General features: G+C 34.3%; 1 protein-coding gene across 1 annotated transcript; it reads left to right on the forward strand.

The window, feature by feature from the left end:
* Positions 1–12,647: 12,647 nt before the first annotated feature.
* LOC137622598 (uncharacterized) lies at positions 12,648–14,120 on the forward strand. The gene has a single exon (XM_068353204.1). The coding sequence runs from the start codon at positions 12,648–12,650 to the stop codon at positions 14,118–14,120; it is 1,473 nt and encodes a 490-aa protein (XP_068209305.1).
* Positions 14,121–15,106: the final 986 nt, after the last annotated feature.

Here is a 15,106-nt window from a genome sequence, read left to right on the forward strand (position 1 = left end):
GACCAAGAATATTTACGATGAAGTTACTGGGGCTAAATTAATGCTAGGTAAAAGTCGAAGATTTGTTAAGCGTCATGTGACAAGCCTGATTCCCTTAATGTCAAGTGACCATTGACAGCATGGCTAAAACTTAAGAAAATTCTTTCACTGTTTCACAGGAAGACATTTAATCTGTATATTATATTAGTTAAGTTTATTTTGTTTTAAATTTATTTTCCATTGACTTTTCAGAGGAAAATTCAATCCCTCCCCTCGGAGTGTATAAAATATATATTTAAATAAATATTCCTATGATATTTTGTTAAAAGTTTATGGGTATTTTGGGTGATTGAGAAAATTTCTTTGATCGGTAATTACCTTACCTGGAGAAACATTCCTTGGAATGGGTAATTATCTCCGTAGTTTACTTTAGAATTTCTTTGAATTTGTTTCTTTCAATTTGTTTATTCTAATTTAATTCAGGTTTGTTCAATTAATGTTTGAGGCTTTATTTTTCCTATATCACTGTAAATAAAATTGTGCTAATTAACTGACCTCAGCCTTCATTGTGCAAACCAAAGTAAATAGGAGTTAAAGATAACTACTAACTACCTAATTTTCTGAATATTCCGAGCCAAACAACTCTACGAAGTAACTTCGAAGTCACTGTTGGAAGGGAAAACCAGTCCAACACCAACCGTCAAGGAGTGATTACTCTCGTTCACCTTACCTTGGGATATTTTATCAATTCTATTCTTCGTCGTAGTGCTGAACATTTTCTTAGAATCTACGACGATGGGACTCATTGTGTTTAGTGCTACGAATACCATGAAGAACTAAATTAACTCTACACCTCGTCTGATGAATGTGGAGGCGACCAGCAGCAAAGGCTATGGAATTATCATATCCATGCTCTTTTTCATCCTATGAAGTCATTATAAGGTGGGTCATTGTATTGATTGGCACAATAGTAGTGGCATTTCTTGGTGACTTTTATCATCCTCAAGTCAAAATATAAATAAAGCCTTGAATTCAGTAATTGAAAATCGCTCGTGAAACTAGGTTTGTTTATAGGCTACTCTAATTAAAATTATCAATTGTCAACCTTAAATTGCTTGTTAATTGAAATTCGGCCTTTTAACATATATTCTTAAGTGATGCCCTCGTCGCATATATATATTTAATTTGTTAATTAGGTCAAAATATTGAAATGGTTGGCTTTTGATTTGCGAATTCTGGAAATTAATATTAATTTTATATTAGTTTGGAGGTGAATTTAACTTGTTGATTTGCCTTCATATATTGTAAACAATTTTAGTGTAGTCAAAAATTATATTCATATTTTCATTTAAACAATTCTATACAAATTCTGGTTTTCAATTTTAATTGGGTGGTTAAATATTTACCTATCTTTTAGGTCTGGCTCAAGGTGGAGTGGAAAGCTTGGGACAGGAGTACATCTGCCAATGCTTCTAGGTTTGCTTTACCAGAAATAATCGCTACTCCAAGTGAACTAGCATCAACTGACAACCAACTATATATAATTAATTTGTCAAGATTATTTAAAATCTACAGATGTTACTTTCTGTATTACAAATAAATATTTTGTTATAACACGGTCGTTTGTCCTAAGTCATTTTTTCTGCTCATGGCGACCGTGACAGGATTGAGGATGTTGGTTGTTAAGAGTCGCTGCTGGTTCGCTTCCAAGCTAGTCAGACGAGGTGTAATTTATCATTTATATTTCCTTGGTTAAATTTTAAGATTACGTATATTTCCATTGCCGTTTTGACTTTATAAGGCTTTATATTCTTACTGAAACTGGTATCAAGATGACTGAGTTATTGATTAAATCACGAAAATATGTTAGAAAGTCCGTTACTGAAATTTACAATAAGAAGGATCAGTTTTCATCATATAGTGATATTGAACGTTCTACACTGAAACTGAGGCTTGAAGAGCATTTCACGAAATTATCTGACTTAGATTCTAAAATACAAATTTCAAAGTTTTCTACTGAATGTGATGAAGCTGCTTTGTTAGTTGAGCTTGATGCATGTGAACAGTACAAAACTAAAATTCAAGAGAGCATCTCTACTTTACAAAATTTACCTCGGGTTCGGCATCTGCCTATAGATAATCAGTCACATCAGTCCTTGTTAAAGAGTCCTCATGCTCCTTTACCAACCTTCAATAGTACTGAAGGCGAAGATCTTGGGAAGTTTTTTGTAGAATTTGAACAAACCCTTTCAAAGTTTAAGTTCCCAGAATATGATAAGTTGTTGTTGTTAAAACAGCAGTTAAAGGGAAGAGCTCTTACATTAATTAACACTTTGGATGTTCAAAGTCAGAGTTATGCTGATGCAAAAGCTTTGCTAGAGAAGGCTTTAGGCTCAAGAGAAGTTCAAATTTTTAATACCATAAAGCAAGTATCTAAAATAAAACTTTCAGATGATGATGATCCTTTTGAATATATTGGGAAAGTAAGCAATTTAGTAGCAAGCGTTAAGATCTTAAATATTGATGTTGACATGTTTCTTCAGTTCTTCTTCTGGAATGGCTTAAATGAGAAATTCAAGTGTCATATGACTGCCATAACTAACAAAATTAGGCCATCTCTTGCAGAGATTAGGGATAATTTCTTTGATGCTAGTGAGAGATATTTACAAGGTAAAAAATGTAAGAAGGTAGAGAAACATAAGTCTGACACTACTAGCTTTGCTGCCAAGGTTTCTTTTGACTCTAAAGTAGGTAAATGCAGCATTTGTAGTAGATTAGGCAAAGATCCAAGTCATTTTTTGAGTAAATGTCCTAACTTTGTTTCTAGCAAAGATAAAAGAGCAAAATTGGAGGAACTGGGTGCTTGCTCAAAGTGTGGCTATCCAAGTCATATATTATCAGAATGCAGATTCAGATTTAATTCCAAATGTAAAGGCTGCAAAGGCTGGCATATGTCATTTTTGTGTCCCGATGAAAAAGGTGCTACCAGTATTAAAGAAAATCCAAATTCCGAAAAGAAAAAAGGTAAAGCCAGTAACAGTACAGATAGAGTTAGAAACTCTGAGAGTGATAATGGAGATGTTGTTGGTAGTTCAAGCAGTAGTGTTGCTGCTATAACTGAAGTTTTAAATTGTGAGGTTGAGGGATATACAATTTTGCCAACTTTTAATATTTCAATTAAAGGTACCAATCTCAGGGTCCTTAAAGACACTGGATGTCAAGCAAATTACATTGAAGAAAATTTGGCTCAAGATTTAAATTTGAAAGTTGTAAATAATGGAGTTTCTTTAACCATTAATGGTATTAATTCCTCTAAGAGTTATAAGACTAAACAAGTTGAAATTGAGTTGCCAATTGGTAGCAATAGTTACATTGTATATGCATTTTGTCTTCCCTCAATTGATGTTTCATTGCAGTTACCTGGGTTAAATGAAGTAGTCAGTGGGTTTGTTTCAAAGGGATACAAGCTAGCAGATCAGGGATTGTTAAATTCTACAGATAGGATAGACAATATTAAATTTATATTAGGATCAGAGTCCTTGCATTGTATCCCTGAAAAGGATATAGTATTTGGAAAATCCAATGACTCCATTTATTCTGATACATGCTTGGGTATATTATTAAAGGGAGACATAAATAAATTAAAGAGCAATTTAAGATTCTTGAAGCCTTGTTCTTCCATGAAGTCAAATGTGCAACATATGTTAAAAGCTGTAAATGTACTTCCAACAGGGACGAAAGAGAACGTTTCAGTAGAATCTTCATCTTTAAATGACCTGAAGACTTCTAATACATATGAGTTGTTTGATGATGATGGTCAGATAATAGAATCTGAGTTGAATAGGGCTACAAATGAATGCTTAGAACTCTCTTGTAAATATTATGTTGGGGAAGACAGAGGTCAATATCATGAAGATAATGTAGAACTGAATGACAGGCTTATAGAGTATGCTTTAGAAGAAACCCATAGAACTGCTGATGGAAGATTGTGTATGCCACTGTTATGGAACCCGAAAGTTAGTCATCTACTAGGCCGCAACTACAATTTAGCCAAATCAGTGTTGAAAACCCTTACATCTAAATTAGAAAAATTACCTGATAAGTTAGCCTTAGTAAATGACACCTTTAAGACTCAGGAGACATTAGGCATCATAGAAAGAATCGATAATATTGAGGATTTTATGGATACTCATCCTGAACATAGTTTCATGCCTTTCATGGGGGTCTTTAAACCAGAGAGGGATACCACTAAATGCCGTGTAGTTTTTCTTTCTAATTTGTATGAAAAAAGTTCTAAATCCCCAACTGCAGTTAGTCACAACATGGCAATATTTCCTGGGCCTTCATTAAACCAAAAGTTACCCTCCGCTCTCCTACAGTTAAGATTTGGTAAGTTTTTATTATGCTTTGATCTTGAAAAGGCATTCAATCAAATTGCTTTGCCAGAAAAGGATCAAAATAGGCTACTGTTTCTTTGGTATAGAAATATTGAGAAAGCAGATTATTCATTAGTAGGGTATAAATGTTCTAGGTTAAGTTTCGGATTGAGGTGTAGTCCCACAATCCTCATGTTGGCCCTCTTTAAAATTTTGATATTGGATGAAGCGCCGGACTCTAAAATTAACAGGATGAAGTCTCTTGTATATCAACTAATGTATATGGACAATGGGGCATACATTACAGATGAGGAAGCTGATCTTAAGTGGGCATATTCTGTGCTTCCTGATATATTCATACCTTATAGATTTAACTTGCAACAGTTTGCAACAAATTGTTCATCTCTACAAGAGAATATTGATGATTATTTTGATAAAGTGACTTCTGACCCTATTAAACTGCTAGGTCTTCAGTGGCATCGTTCCACTGATAAGATTTCTACCAAAGCAATCGTTTTAGATATTTCAGCAAACACTAAGAGACTTATTTTGAAGTCTATTGCTAGTCATTTTGATGTATACAATTTTAATGCTCCCCTTCTGAACAGAGCAAAGCTATTTTTGCACGAATTGCAAGTTCAAAGAAATTTGGGATGGGATGATACCTTGACAGACTCTCAAGTGAGGGAGTGGCGTTGTATTGCCAGGCAGGCAAACTCTGCTCCACCAGTTATGTTGGACAGAAATGTTGGAAATAGGGAGGATTTATATGATCTTGTAGGATTTGCCGACAGTAGTAAGGTCATGTTTGGTTGCGTCATTTACCTTCTTAACTTGAATACAAATGTTGTTTCTTTCGTAATGTCAAAATCGAAGATTATCAACAAACAATTGGAGTCAAAATCCATTCCGTCTCTTGAGCTTCAAGCATTGTCTTTGGGTACAGAGTGCTTAATTGATTTATATCAAGATATTGCTGGAGATCGGTGCATTGAAGCTATAAAGATTAATAAATTGCGAATGTACTCTGACAGTCTGGTTACGGTTAGCTGGGTCAACTCGTAGGTACATAAGTTGGATAAAATGCAGAAACGCTCAGTGTTTGTTCTTAATAGACTAGAACATATTGCTAACTTGTGTGAGGCACATCAGGTGGAGTTTTCTTTTGTTTCAGGTGTACAGAACCCAGCAGACTGTGTAACTAGACCTGTTTCTCATAATCAGTTAACCAAGACTAATTTTATCACAGGACCAGATTTTTTGACTGATGCATTAGATAACACTATTAGTAGAGATATTCTTACAGTACTGGTTCCAGACCCAGATTATTCTGAAAGGGTAGAAAAGTTTGCAGGATATGTTGAAATTCAAGGCACTGATCATTCTCAATTAATTCCTCCTGAAAAAGTATCTAGTTTTGGTAAACTGGTTAATATTAATGTTTTAGTGTTAAAGTTTGTGAATTGTCTGAAAACCTCCTTAGTTCGCAAACATCCAGACAAGTATTCTCATTTGTTTCTTTACTCTGATGATTTTAACTATTACAGGGAGGCATATCATAGAGTAATTCTGTTGGACCAGAGAAGTCAGTTTCCTGAAATTTTTGAGTACTTTAATTCTGCTTCAAAGAAATTAAGTGACATTCCACCTTTGGTTTCTCAGTTAAATGTATATCAAGATAACAAAGGGTTGCTGAGAGTAAAAAGTAAGTGTGACCGAATCAAGAAAATTAAAAAATACAGGGAGTATGGTTTTCCCCTGCTGATGTCAAAGTGTAGCCCATTAGTTCCTTTGTTAATTAGGCACACACATCTTAGCTTACATCATGCAGGGTGTTATTCTGTTATACAAGAAATTAGGAAAACTGTTTGGATTCCCCATATATTTTCTTTAGTAAAGAAGTATATAAGGGCCTGTATTGGATGCAAAAGGTTCAGGGAAAGACCTATTAAATTAAACCAAAGTTCTTATCGTGAGGTTAGAATTGATCCACCAAATGTCCCATTCCGTAATATTTACATTGATCATATGGGACCCTTTTATGTTAAGGTGAACAATTCCAAAGAAAAGGTATGGATCCTTGTAATTAGTTGCATGTGGTCAAGAGCGGTAAATCTAAAGCTGTGTGATAGTCTCTCGGTTGAGGATTTGCTAAGAGCCTTGCAGCTCCACATTTATCAATTTGGAATGCCTGAGTATATAGTCTCTGATTTGGGAACTCAAATGACTGCTGGATCCAATATTATAGAGACTTTTCTTTCTGATTTTGAAACTAAAGATTTTCTGAGAAGGCATAATATGAATGAGATCAAATTTGACCACTATTATAAGGGTAATAGTGAACTTGGAGGATTAGTTGAAATCTGTGTTAAGCTGTCTAAAAGACTGATCCAAGGAGCTGTTGGTAAAAACATTTTACCATACAAGGATTTTGAGTTTATTGTATCCAAAACAGTACACCTTATTAATCGCAGGCCTATAGCCTTTAAAGACTCATTGAGGGAATATTCTCCGGAGGAATTGCCTGAAGTCATAACTCCGGAGAAGTTGTTATATGGCCGTGATCTTGTAACATTGAATATCATTCCACAGTTGCAAGGTACTACTTCAGATCCGGATTGGTCAGTTGATCCAGTGGATTTGATAAGAAACTCCTATGAAAAACTTGTTAGAGTACAATCTAAGCTGATAGACATCTATAATAATGAATTTTTAAACCATCTTGTATATCAAGCAACAAGTAAAAAGGATAAGTATAAACCTGTACCACATAAGCAGTTAAAGGTAGGAGATCTAGTTCTTGTTAAGGAAAATATGACCAAAGCCATTGATTACCCCATAGGAATTGTTAAAGAACTGACCAAGAATATTTACGATGAAGTTACTGGGGCTAAATTAATGCTAGGTAAAAGTCGAAGATTTGTTAAGCGTCATGTGACAAGCCTGATTCCCTTAATGTCAAGTGACCATTGACAGCATGGCTAAAACTTAAGAAAATTCTTTCACTGTTTCACAGGAAGACATTTAATCTGTATATTATATTAGTTAAGTTTATTTTGTTTTAAATTTATTTTCCATTGACTTTTCAGAGGAAAATTCAATCCCTCCCCTCGGAGTGTATAAAATATATATTTAAATAAATATTCCTATGATATTTTGTTAAAAGTTTATGGGTATTTTGGGTGATTGAGAAAATTTCTTTGATCGGTAATTACCTTACCTGGAGAAACATTCCTTGGAATGGGTAATTATCTCCGTAGTTTACTTTAGAATTTCTTTGAATTTGTTTCTTTCAATTTGTTTATTCTAATTTAATTCAGGTTTGTTCAATTAATGTTTGAGGCTTTATTTTTCCTATATCACTGTAAATAAAATTGTGCTAATTAACTGACCTCAGCCTTCATTGTGCAAACCAAAGTAAATAGGAGTTAAAGATAACTACTAACTACCTAATTTTCTGAATATTCCGAGCCAAACAACTCTACGAAGTAACTTCGAAGTCACTGTTGGAAGGGAAAACCAGTCCAACACCAACCGTCAAGGAGTGATTACTCTCGTTCACCTTACCTTGGGATATTTTATCAATTCTATTCTTCGTCGTAGTGCTGAACATTTTCTTAGAATCTACGACGATGGGACTCATTGTGTTTAGTGCTACGAATACCATGAAGAACTAAATTAACTCTACACCTCGTCTGATGAATGTGGAGGCGACCAGCAGCAAAGGCTATGGAATTATCATATCCATGCTCTTTTTCATCCTATGAAGTCATTATAAGGTGGGTCATTGTATTGATTGGCACAATAGTAGTGGCATTTCTTGGTGACTTTTATCATCCTCAAGTCAAAATATAAATAAAGCCTTGAATTCAGTAATTGAAAATCGCTCGTGAAACTAGGTTTGTTTATAGGCTACTCTAATTAAAATTATCAATTGTCAACCTTAAATTGCTTGTTAATTGAAATTCGGCCTTTTAACATATATTCTTAAGTGATGCCCTCGTCGCATATATATATTTAATTTGTTAATTAGGTCAAAATATTGAAATGGTTGGCTTTTGATTTGCGAATTCTGGAAATTAATATTAATTTTATATTAGTTTGGAGGTGAATTTAACTTGTTGATTTGCCTTCATATATTGTAAACAATTTTAGTGTAGTCAAAAATTATATTCATATTTTCATTTAAACAATTCTATACAAATTCTGGTTTTCAATTTTAATTGGGTGGTTAAATATTTACCTATCTTTTAGGTCTGGCTCAAGGTGGAGTGGAAAGCTTGGGACAGGAGTACATCTGCCAATGCTTCTAGGTTTGCTTTACCAGAAATAATCGCTACTCCAAGTGAACTAGCATCAACTGACAACCAACTATATATAATTAATTTGTCAAGATTATTTAAAATCTACAGATGTTACTTTCTGTATTACAAATAAATATTTTGTTATAACACGGTCGTTTGTCCTAAGTCATTTTTTCTGCTCATGGCGACCGTGACAGGATTGAGGATGTTGGTTGTTAAGAGTTGCTGCTGGTTCGCTTCCAAGCTAGTCAGACGAGGTGTAATTTATCATTTATATTTCCTTGGTTAAATTTTAAGATTACGTATATTTCCATTGCCGTTTTGACTTTATAAGGCTTTATATTCTTACTGAAACTGGTATCAAGATGACTGAGTTATTGATTAAATCACGAAAATATGTTAGAAAGTCCGTTACTGAAATTTACAATAAGAAGGATCAGTTTTCATCATATAGTGATATTGAACGTTCTACACTGAAACTGAGGCTTGAAGAGCATTTCACGAAATTATCTTAGATTCTAAAATACAAATTTCAAAGTTTTCTACTGAATGTGATGAAGCTGCTTTGTTAGTTGAGCTTGATGCATGTGAACAGTACAAAACTAAAATTCAAGAGAGCATCTCTACTTTACAAAATTTACCTCGGGTTCGGCATCTGCCTATAGATAATCAGTCACATCAGTCCTTGTTAAAGAGTCCTCATGCTCCTTTACCAACCTTCAATAGTACTGAAGGCGAAGATCTTGGGAAGTTTTTTGTAGAATTTGAACAAACCCTTTCAAAGTTTAAGTTCCCAGAATATGATAAGTTGTTGTTGTTAAAACAGCAGTTAAAGGGAAGAGCTCTTACATTAATTAACACTTTGGATGTTCAAAGTCAGAGTTATGCTGATGCAAAAGCTTTGCTAGAGAAGGCTTTAGGCTCAAGAGAAGTTCAAATTTTTAATACCATAAAGCAAGTATCTAAAATAAAACTTTCAGATGATGATGATCCTTTTGAATATATTGGGAAAGTAAGCAATTTAGTAGCAAGCGTTAAGATCTTAAATATTGATGTTGACATGTTTCTTCAGTTCTTCTTCTGGAATGGCTTAAATGAGAAATTCAAGTGTCATATGACTGCCATAACTAACAAAATTAGGCCATCTCTTGCAGAGATTAGGGATAATTTCTTTGATGCTAGTGAGAGATATTTACAAGGTAAAAAATGTAAGAAGGTAGAGAAACATAAGTCTGACACTACTAGCTTTGCTGCCAAGGTTTCTTTTGACTCTAAAGTAGGTAAATGCAGCATTTGTAGTAGATTAGGCAAAGATCCAAGTCATTTTTTGAGTAAATGTCCTAACTTTGTTTCTAGCAAAGATAAAAGAACAAAATTGGAGGAACTGGGTGCTTGCTCAAAGTGTGGCTATCCAAGTCATATATTATCAGAATGCAGATTCAGATTTAATTCCAAATGTAAAGGCTGCAAAGGCTGGCATATGTCATTTTTGTGTCCCGATGAAAAAGGTGCTACCAGTATTAAAGAAAATCCAAATTCCGAAAAGAAAAAAGGTAAAGCCAGTAACAGTACAGATAGAGTTAGAAACTCTGAGAGTGATAATGGAGATGTTGTTGGTAGTTCAAGCAGTAGTGTTGCTGCTATAACTGAAGTTTTAAATTGTGAGGTTGAGGGATATACAATTTTGCCAACTTTTAATATTTCAATTAAAGGTACCAATCTCAGGGTCCTTAAAGACACTGGATGTCAAGCAAATTACATTGAAGAAAATTTGGCTCAAGATTTAAATTTGAAAGTTGTAAATAATGGAGTTTCTTTAACCATTAATGGTATTAATTCCTCTAAGAGTTATAAGACTAAACAAGTTGAAATTGAGTTGCCAATTGGTAGCAATAGTTACATTGTATATGCATTTTGTCTTCCCTCAATTGATGTTTCATTGCAGTTACCTGGGTTAAATGAAGTAGTCAGTGGGTTTGTTTCAAAGGGATACAAGCTAGCAGATCAGGGATTGTTAAATTCTACAGATAGGATAGACAATATTAAATTTATATTAGGATCAGAGTCCTTGCATTGTATCCCTGAAAAGGATATAGTATTTGGAAAATCCAATGACTCCATTTATTCTGATACATGCTTGGGTATATTATTAAAGGGAGACATAAATAAATTAAAGAGCAATTTAAGATTCTTGAAGCCTTGTTCTTCCATGAAGTCAAATGTGCAACATATGTTAAAAGCTGTAAATGTACTTCCAACAGGGACGAAAGAGAACGTTTCAGTAGAATCTTCATCTTTAAATGACCTGAAGACTTCTAATACATATGAGTTGTTTGATGATGATGGTCAGATAATAGAATCTGAGTTGAATAGGGCTACAAATGAATGCTTAGAACTCTCTTGTAAATATTATGTTGGGGAAGACAGAGGTCAATATCATGAAGATAATGTAGAACTGAATGACAGGCTTATAGAGTATGCTTTAGAAGAAACCCATAGAACTGCTGATGGAAGATTGTGTATGCCACTGTTATGGAACCCGAAAGTTAGTCATCTACTAGGCCGCAACTACAATTTAGCCAAATCAGTGTTGAAAACCCTTACATCTAAATTAGAAAAATTACCTGATAAGTTAGCCTTAGTAAATGACACCTTTAAGACTCAGGAGACATTAGGCATCATAGAAAGAATCGATAATATTGAGGATTTTATGGATACTCATCCTGAACATAGTTTCATGCCTTTCATGGGGGTCTTTAAACCAGAGAGGGATACCACTAAATGCCGTGTAGTTTTTCTTTCTAATTTGTATGAAAAAAGTTCTAAATCCCCAACTGCAGTTAGTCACAACATGGCAATATTTCCTGGGCCTTCATTAAACCAAAAGTTACCCTCCGCTCTCCTACAGTTAAGATTTGGTAAGTTTTTATTATGCTTTGATCTTGAAAAGGCATTCAATCAAATTGCTTTGCCAGAAAAGGATCAAAATAGGCTACTGTTTCTTTGGTATAGAAATATTGAGAAAGCAGATTATTCATTAGTAGGGTATAAATGTTCTAGGTTAAGTTTCGGATTGAGGTGTAGTCCCACAATCCTCATGTTGGCCCTCTTTAAAATTTTGATATTGGATGAAGCGCCGGACTCTAAAATTAACAGGATGAAGTCTCTTGTATATCAACTAATGTATATGGACAATGGGGCATACATTACAGATGAGGAAGCTGATCTTAAGTGGGCATATTCTGTGCTTCCTGATATATTCATACCTTATAGATTTAACTTGCAACAGTTTGCAACAAATTGTTCATCTCTACAAGAGAATATTGATGATTATTTTGATAAAGTGACTTCTGACCCTATTAAACTGCTAGGTCTTCAGTGGCATCGTTCCACTGATAAGATTTCTACCAAAGCAATCGTTTTAGATATTTCAGCAAACACTAAGAGACTTATTTTGAAGTCTATTGCTAGTCATTTTGATGTATACAATTTTAATGCTCCCCTTCTGAACAGAGCAAAGCTATTTTTGCACGAATTGCAAGTTCAAAGAAATTTGGGATGGGATGATACCTTGACAGACTCTCAAGTGAGGGAGTGGCGTTGTATTGCCAGGCAGGCAAACTCTGCTCCACCAGTTATGTTGGACAGAAATGTTGGAAATAGGGAGGATTTATATGATCTTGTAGGATTTGCCGACAGTAGTAAGGTCATGTTTGGTTGCGTCATTTACCTTCTTAACTTGAATACAAATGTTGTTTCTTTCGTAATGTCAAAATCGAAGATTGTCAACAAACAATTGGAGTCAAAATCCATTCCGTCTCTTGAGCTTCAAGCATTGTCTTTGGGTACAGAGTGCTTAATTGATTTATATCAAGATATTGCTGGAGATCGGTGCATTGAAGCTATAAAGATTAATAAATTGCGAATGTACTCTGACAGTCTGGTTACGGTTAGCTGGGTCAACTCGTAGGTACATAAGTTGGATAAAATGCAGAAACGCTCAGTGTTTGTTCTTAATAGACTAGAACATATTGCTAACTTGTGTGAGGCACATCAGGTGGAGTTTTCTTTTGTTTCAGGTGTACAGAACCCAGCAGACTGTGTAACTAGACCTGTTTCTCATAATCAGTTAACCAAGACTAATTTTATCACAGGACCAGATTTTTTGACTGATGCATTAGATAACACTATTAGTAGAGATATTCTTACAGTACTGGTTCCAGACCCAGATTATTCTGAAAGGGTAGAAAAGTTTGCAGGATATGTTGAAATTCAAGGCACTGATCATTCTCAATTAATTCCTCCTGAAAAAGTATCTAGTTTTGGTAAACTGGTTAATATTAATGTTTTAGTGTTAAAGTTTGTGAATTGTCTGAAAACCTCCTTAGTTCGCAAACATCCAGACAAGTATTCTCATTTGTTTCTTTACTCTGATGATTTTAACTATTACAGGGAGGCATATCATAGAGTAATTCTGTTGGACCAGAGAAGTCAGTTTCCTGAAATTTTTGAGTACTTTAATTCTGCTTCAAAGAAATTAAGTGACATTCCACCTTTGGTTTCTCAGTTAAATGTATATCAAGATAACAAAGGGTTGCTGAGAGTAAAAAGTAAGTGTGACCGAATCAAGAAAATTAAAAAATACAGGGAGTATGGTTTTCCCCTGCTGATGTCAAAGTGTAGCCCATTAGTTCCTTTGTTAATTAGGCACACACATCTTAGCTTACATCATGCAGGGTGTTATTCTGTTATACAAGAAATTAGGAAAACTGTTTGGATTCCCCATATATTTTCTTTAGTAAAGAAGTATATAAGGGCCTGTATTGGATGCAAAAGGTTCAGGGAAAGACCTATTAAATTAAACCAAAGTTCTTATCGTGAGGTTAGAATTGATCCACCAAATGTCCCATTCCGTAATATTTACATTGATCATATGGGACCCTTTTATGTTAAGGTGAACAATTCCAAAGAAAAGGTATGGATCCTTGTAATTAGTTGCATGTGGTCAAGAGCGGTAAATCTAAAGCTGTGTGATAGTCTCTCGGTTGAGGATTTGCTAAGAGCCTTGCAGCTCCACATTTATCAATTTGGAATGCCTGAGTATATAGTCTCTGATTTGGGAACTCAAATGACTGCTGGATCCAATATTATAGAGACTTTTCTTTCTGATTTTGAAACTAAAGATTTTCTGAGAAGGCATAATATGAATGAGATCAAATTTGACCACTATTATAAGGGTAATAGTGAACTTGGAGGATTAGTTGAAATCTGTGTTAAGCTGTCTAAAAGACTGATCCAAGGAGCTGTTGGTAAAAACATTTTACCATACAAGGATTTTGAGTTTATTGTATCCAAAACAGTACACCTTATTAATCGCAGGCCTATAGCCTTTAAAGACTCATTGAGGGAATATTCTCCGGAGGAATTGCCTGAAGTCATAACTCCGGAGAAGTTGTTATAAGGCCGTGATCTTGTAACATTGAATATCATTCCACAGTTGCAAGGTACTACTTCAGATCCGGATTGGTCAGTTGATCCAGTGGATTTGATAAGAAACTCCTATGAAAAACTTGTTAGAGTACAATCTAAGCTGATAGACATCTATAATAATGAATTTTTAAACCATCTTGTATATCAAGCAACAAGTAAAAAGGATAAGTATAAACCTGTACCACATAAGCAGTTAAAGGTAGGAGATCTAGTTCTTGTTAAGGAAAATATGACCAAAGCCATTGATTACCCCATAGGAATTGTTAAAGAACTGACCAAGAATATTTACGATGAAGTTACTGGGGCTAAATTAATGCTAGGTAAAAGTCGAAGATTTGTTAAGCGTCATGTGACAAGCCTGATTCCCTTAATGTCAAGTGACCATTGACAGCATGGCTAAAACTTAAGAAAATTCTTTCACTGTTTCACAGGAAGACATTTAATCTGTATATTATATTAGTTAAGTTTATTTTGTTTTAAATTTATTTTCCATTGACTTTTCAGAGGAAAATTCAATCCCTCCCCTCGGAGTGTATAAAATATATATTTAAATATATATTCCTATGATATTTTGTTAAAAGTTTATGGGTATTTTGGGTGATTGAGAAAATTTCTTTGATCGGTAATTACCTTACCTGGAGAAACATTCCTTGGAATGGGTAATTATCTCCGTAGTTTACTTTAGAATTTCTTTGAATTTGTTTCTTTCAATTTGTTTATTCTAATTTAATTCAGGTTTGTTCAATTAATGTTTGAGGCTTTATTTTTCCTATATCACTGTAAATAAAATTGTGCTAATTAACTGACCTCAGCCTTCATTGTGCAAACCAAAGTAAATAGGAGTTAAAGATAACTACTAACTACCTAATTTTCTGAATATTCCGAGCCAAACAACTCTACGAAGTAACTTCGAAGTCACTGTTGGAAGGGAAAACCAGTCCAACACCAACCGTCAAG

Source organism: Palaemon carinicauda, chromosome 29, assembly GCF_036898095.1.
Source record: "Palaemon carinicauda isolate YSFRI2023 chromosome 29, ASM3689809v2, whole genome shotgun sequence".
Taxonomy (NCBI): Eukaryota; Metazoa; Arthropoda; class Malacostraca; order Decapoda; family Palaemonidae; genus Palaemon; species Palaemon carinicauda.

Bases quoted from the DNA above. Each gene is read 5' to 3' on its own strand.
- LOC137622598 (XM_068353204.1), top strand. From the start codon at position 12,648: ATGCAGAAACGCTCAGTGTTTGTTCTTAATAGACTAGAACATATTGCT.